This window comes from Hipposideros armiger, unplaced genomic scaffold, assembly GCF_001890085.2.
Source record: "Hipposideros armiger isolate ML-2016 unplaced genomic scaffold, ASM189008v1 scaffold_433, whole genome shotgun sequence".
NCBI lineage: Eukaryota > Metazoa > Chordata > Mammalia > Chiroptera > Hipposideridae > Hipposideros > Hipposideros armiger.
Genome location: NW_017731783.1, coordinates 100,293 through 106,441, shown reverse-complemented (window position 1 = coordinate 106,441; position 6,149 = coordinate 100,293). Strand labels below are relative to the sequence as shown.

Here is a 6,149-nt window from a genome sequence, read left to right as displayed (position 1 = left end):
AGACACCCCGTGGTCCCAAACCCTTATACTCTCCTCAGTAAAATCCTGCCAGAACATAAATGGTTTACTTTAATAGACCTAAAAGATGCCTTTCGGGCCTGCCCCCTAGCTGAGGAAAGCCAATACCTATTTGCCTTTGAATGGGAAGACCCCCTTGTTGGTAGGAAACAACAATACAGATGGACTGTCCTTTCCCAAAGATTTACGGAGTCACCAAACCTATTTGGACAAGTGTTAGAACAAGTACTAGAAAAGTTCACACTCACCACACCCCCCTGATCAAATTGATTCAATACGAAGATGATTTGCTACTCTCAAGTAGTCAAAGGGAAGAATTGGTAGATGTTATCATAGACTTACTAAATTTCCTTGGTCAGCAGTGTCTACGAGTCTCCAAGACCAAATTACAACTTGTAGAAAAAGAAGTCAAGTACTTAGGACACCTGATAAGAGAAGGGAGGAGAAGGCTGAGCCCTGAACAGATCTCAGGGATAATTAATGGACCCTTACCAAACACAAAAAGGGAATTTCGAAAACATTTAGGACTAATTGGATACTGCAGGTACTGCAGGTTATGGATAGACTCGTATACTCTCAAGACCAAGGATCTATATCTCAAACTGTTAGACGAGGTGCCTGACCCCCTCCTCTAGAAACCTACAGAAATAGAATTAATAGAAGTCCTCAAACAGGCCCTTATTACTGCCCCTGTATTAGCATTACCTTTGTTAGAAAAGCCCTTTCACCTTTTTGCCAATATCGATAAAGGTACTACTCTTGGAGTCCTAACCCAAGAACATGGAGGTAAAAGACAGCCAGTAGCATATCTATCCAAGTTCCTCGATCCAGTAACAAGGGGCTGGCCAGAATGCATCCAATCCATAGTGGCCACTGCCATGTTAGGTAAAGAGAGCAGGAAAATAAACTTTGGAGGACAATTACTTATTAGCACCCCACACCAGGTCAGGGCAATTCTTCATCAAAAAGTAGGCAGATGGTTGATGGATTCTAGGATTCTCAAATATGCAGCCATCCTGTTAGGAAGAGACGATCTAATCCTGACCACAGACAATTGTCTGAATCCAGCCACCTTTCTAACTGGAAGTAAATCATCGGACCCAATTGAACATTGTTGCATGGACCTCATAGACTATCGGACAAAAGTTAGGCCAGACCTTCGGGAAACTCCTCTCCTGACTGGGTTAAAAATCTCTGTAGATGGCTCCTCCCGAGTACTAGAAGGAAAAGACATAACGGATACTCTATTGTAGATGAAGAGCAACCCGCTGTTGTTGAATCAGGAAGGCTACCTAATGGCTGTTCAGACCAGACATGCGAATTGTTTGCACTAAATCAGGCCTTGAAACTTCTACAGGAAAAGGAGGGGACTATCTACACAGATTCCAAATATGCCTTTGGGGTGGTACACACATTTGGAAAAATTTGGACTGAAAGAGCCCTTATTAACAGTAAGGACCGAGATTTAATACACAAGGAATTAATCACTGAGGTCCTAGAAAACCTAAAGTTGCCAAGAAATAGCTATAGTACACATACCAGGACACCAGAGGGGGTACTCTATAGAAGTACAAGGTAATAGACTTGCTGATGAGGCTGCTCAGAAAGCAGCATTCAGGCCTGAAGCTCCAGTTTTCCATCTCACTCCTGTCTTACCCCCTCCAGTTATTACTCCATTCTTTACTCCTCAGGAGGAGGATCAGTTAACCAAGATAGAAGCTTCCAAAAATTCTGAGGGAAAGTGGTTGTTTCCAGATGGGAGAGAAATGCTCTCTAAGCCAATTATGAGGGAATTGATGGCCCATTTACATCTAGGGAGCCACTGGGGACCACAAGTGCTGTGTGATACAGTTTTAAGGAACTATGGATGTATAGGAATGTATACTATAGCCAAACAAGTGACAGAAAGCTGTCCCACTTGTCGAAAGGTAAATAAACAGGCCCTCACGAAACAGCCTCAGGGAGGGCAAAGTCCAAGCTTAACGCTCTTCCAAAGTATTCAAATAGACTACACTGAGATGCCTAAGGTAGGATGCCTTAAATATCTCTTAGTAATAGATCACCTGACTAATTGGGTTGACGTTATTCCACTATCAAGTGCCACTGCTAACAATGTAACCAAAATATTATTAGAGGTTAAAATTCCTCTATTTGGAATCATTGAAAACATAGACTCAGACAATAGAAGCCATTTTACTGCAAACATTATTACAGAATTAGTAAAAATTCTAGGAAGAAAATGGAAATATCATACTCTGTGGCACCCTCCCTTATCTGGTAAGGTAGAAAGAATGAATCAGACACTAAAAAGACACTTGACTAAGTTAATATTAGAAACCAGATTACCATGGACAAAATGTCTCCTGATTGCACTTCTCAGAGTCCGAACAGCGACCCGTAGAGATATTGAGTTATCCCCATATGAATTACTTTGTGGGTTATCATACTTAAGTTGGACTACAGACCTACCCACCTTTGAAACCAAGGACCAATTTCTTAGGAACTATATACTTGGCCTGTCCTCTACTCTGTCTTCCCTCAGGCAACACGGCTTATTAGCCCAGGATCCACCTCTCGAATTCCCGGTACATCCCTACAAACCTGGAGACCATGTACTAATCAAGTCTTGGAAAGAAGATAAGCTGGAACTGGCCTCGGAAGGACCACACCAAGTACTACTCACAACCGAAACTGCAGTCCACACCACAGAAAGAGGTTGGACCCACTACACTAGAGTCAAAAGCGGCCCTGTACCACCGTCAGCTACAACATGGACAGCAATCCCAGGTCCCGACCCTACCAAACTAACCCTAAAACGCTTCTAGTGATATTTCTCTTGACTTCCTGGCTGGCCCTGGGCACCAAGGCTTCCTCTAAGTGGGAAGGCACCTGGAATGGAATGGGACAATTCCCTGTTAAGCTAAAAATCAATGTTTCACTAGGAGATAAGCCAATAACTATCAGATTTGATGCCTGCTTAGTCATTCCTTGTGGGGACCTAACTTCCCAATGTCAACTACAAAAAGAAAATATATATATATATATATATATATATATATATATATATATATATATATATATATATATATATGCCCAGAACCTAGCCCATCACAAGGGCCTCAATGGGTAGAGAACTGTTGTCCATCTTGGGATGATGTATGGTGGGCCACCTTTGGAGAGGCTTGGAACATCCAGCATGTGGCTTCAAGTGAAGGAGTACACCCCTCTTAAAAGAAAGGTCCGATTGATTAGAGGAGCCTCCTCCCCAACCTGCCAGTACCTTCAGTGTAACCCCCTACTATTAAGTATAGATAACCCTCAAACAATGACCCAGATACCTTCAGTAATAGGATGTATGGACTAGGTGTGGATGTCTCTGGGCGAGACCCCCTTGGGAGATTTGCTGTAAAGTTAGTAAAGAATATACCAGCCACCCCTACCCCAGACATTGGAACTCCAAACACAGACCCTACTCCGAGCACCCCTTTGGCACCCCCTAACGATCCCGCCAAGGTTACCATTGTAAAAGTTAAGGATTTACATCAAACCATAGCTATTGAAACTGAATACGGGGAAATGAATGCCTGGCTAAAATGGATAAAATGTTCTATCCACACACTAAATAAAAGTGATTGTTACGCTTGTGCAGCAGGTAGGCTGGAGACTCAAGTGGTACCCTTTCCCTTAGGATGGACCTCAGACTCCGTAGGCTTAGATTGTATGACGCTCTTTTTCAGGACAGAACGGCTTGGGGCAATCAGTTCTGCCAGACCCTATCACTACTATTCCCAACGATACAGGGCCCAAGGCAAAGAGCCCCGGAAACTATATGACCCCCATCCCCAGAGACTAATTTCACCTCATGCTTCTCTAGGTGGGGGGAGAATTTAGTCCCTTTGGGCAATGTATCGTGTTGTACTGAGAGCCAGTCCTTCGATGAGTTAAATAAGCAACCTGCCTTGAAAATAGCCCGTGCTGATGTCTGGTGGTATTGTGGGGGGCCACTTTTTGAGACCCTCCCAGCCAATTGGGGCAGCACCTGTACTTTGGTCCAGTTGGCTATCCCTTTTATCTTGACATATCATCACGGCGAATTTTGTCCTCAGATTGGACAATCCTGGGTCAAGAGGACAGCCTCTACCTCAGGTGGCTCATTTGACCTCCACATTTATATTGACTCTATCGGAGTCCCAAGAAGGGTCACTAATGAATTCGAGGCCAGAAATCAGATAGCTGCAGGATTTGAATCTGTATTATTTTGGAGGTTAACCATTAATAAAAATGTAGATTGAATAAATTATATTTACTATAATCAACAAAAATTCATTAATTACCACAACTTTTTTTTTTTTTAGCTGAGCCATCCTGTCACCTGTTGGCAGCTCAGTGGCAGCTCAGCTTGGGCCAGGAATTGAACCGCTGTTGCTCAGAACTCAAACTCTTGAGCGAGCTCTTAACCAACTGAGCCACTCAGCAGGCCCAAAGATTCGTTAATTACACCAGCGATGCTATCCATAGGATAGCTGAACAATTAGATGCAACCAGTAAAATGAGCCGGGAGAACAGATTAGCTCTAGACATGATTTTAGCAGAAAAAGGGGGAGTATGCGTTATGATAGGAGGACAATTTTGTACTTTTCTTCCCAATAATACTGCACCTAATGGTACCATCACTAAAGCTTTACAGGGTTTAACTACACTGGCTGGGGAGCTAGCTGAAAATTCAGGGATCAATGACCCATTTTCAAATTTAATGGAACAATGGTTTGGTAAATGGAAGGGAATTATGGTTTCAGCTTTAACATCATTAATAATTGTTGTAGGGGTTATGATTGTCATGGGATGCTGTATTATTTCCTGTATCAGAGGACTCATACAGAGATTAATAGAGACTGCACTCATTAAACAAACACCCGCCTCTAATCATAACAACTTATTCATCATGAAGGTGCCTAAGGATAAAAGTGAAGTCATGTTAGCTGAGTTTGAAGAAAGGACAGTTTAATAAAAACAAAAAGTGGGAAATTGTTAGAAAAGGCCCTAGTCTTTTCTGTCAAAGACAGCAAAGTTTAAAAATATACTTCCTCTTTCTCACTATTGTTTAGCAATTCCAGGTAAAAATATACTTTCTCACTGTTGTCTAATAGTTCCTCATTTTCAAGCTTACCTAATCATGTAACTAGGCAGATCTTGCTTTTCTATTAGCCAATCAGTTTAGATTGTAAGTAAGGTCACGCTCTAGCCAATAGAGTATGACATAGTGACACCTGTGTTAGGGATAAAGGGGGCCGGCTGAGTGGCTCAGTTGATTAAGAGCTCGCTCAACAGTTTGAGCTCTGAGCAACAGCGGTTCGAGTCCAGCCTGTGCTGAACAGCCGAGCTGCCAAAAAAAAAAAAAAGGTGTTGACTGTGTTAGGGATACAAACTGAGTGAACTTCCCACTCAGTGTGCTTGCTAGATCGGCTTACGGTGGCTCCGCACCCTTCTGAGAAGTAAAGTTTGCCTTGCCGAGTTAATTTCGACTCCATGTGTCTTTATTTGCAGCACGGCTAAAATCTATTCCCAACAGTATGGTTAACTCCTGGGAATTTTAAAAACAGTGACTTGTTATTATTAAATATTATTGACTATTTGAGGAAGATAGACCTTTTATTTTCATACTTATTTTAACATTGTATTAGTTGTTTTCTATTGATATCATTTCCTTGGCCTTTGTTCTTCAGCTTGTTGAATTTGACGTTTCTCTTTGAAGGTGCTGGTTTTCTTTCAAAGTTTGATATTTCTTGGTTTTCTTGAAGGACAACTTTTGTTGAAGGACAGGATTGAAGACTGAATTTCCTCAGCTCAAATACAAAACCCTATTAACTTTTCCATTAATGTGGGTTCTGACCTCTGCAGCCAGCCTTCTAGAATTGTGAGGAGGACAGGATGAGTGAGACTGCCTTGCTATGGGATGTAAGGAAGAAGGGGATTTCTCCTTACCTGGAGCAAGTACCTGGGCCCTCTCTAGTTAGAGTCCCACTTCAGAATACACCCTCATGCCCTACCCTGGAGACCAATGCCAGCCTCAATGGTATCATTTCACTCCCCCCAGGTTCTATACTGCCTCTCTCAAATACAAACCAACCAAA

The 6,149-nt window shown here is 42.3% G+C and overlaps 1 protein-coding gene across 1 annotated transcript; it reads left to right on the top strand.

Annotated features, from left to right (window-relative positions):
* The first annotated feature begins 3,172 nt into the window (after window positions 1-3,172).
* LOC109394726 (uncharacterized) lies at window positions 3,173-5,023 on the top strand. The gene is given in 4 exon segments (XM_019665100.1): window positions 3,173-3,359; window positions 3,362-3,739; window positions 3,742-4,334; window positions 4,499-5,023. Coding segments are annotated over 4 exon segments (1,683 nt in total).
* The last annotated feature ends 1,126 nt before the right edge of the window (window positions 5,024-6,149 follow it).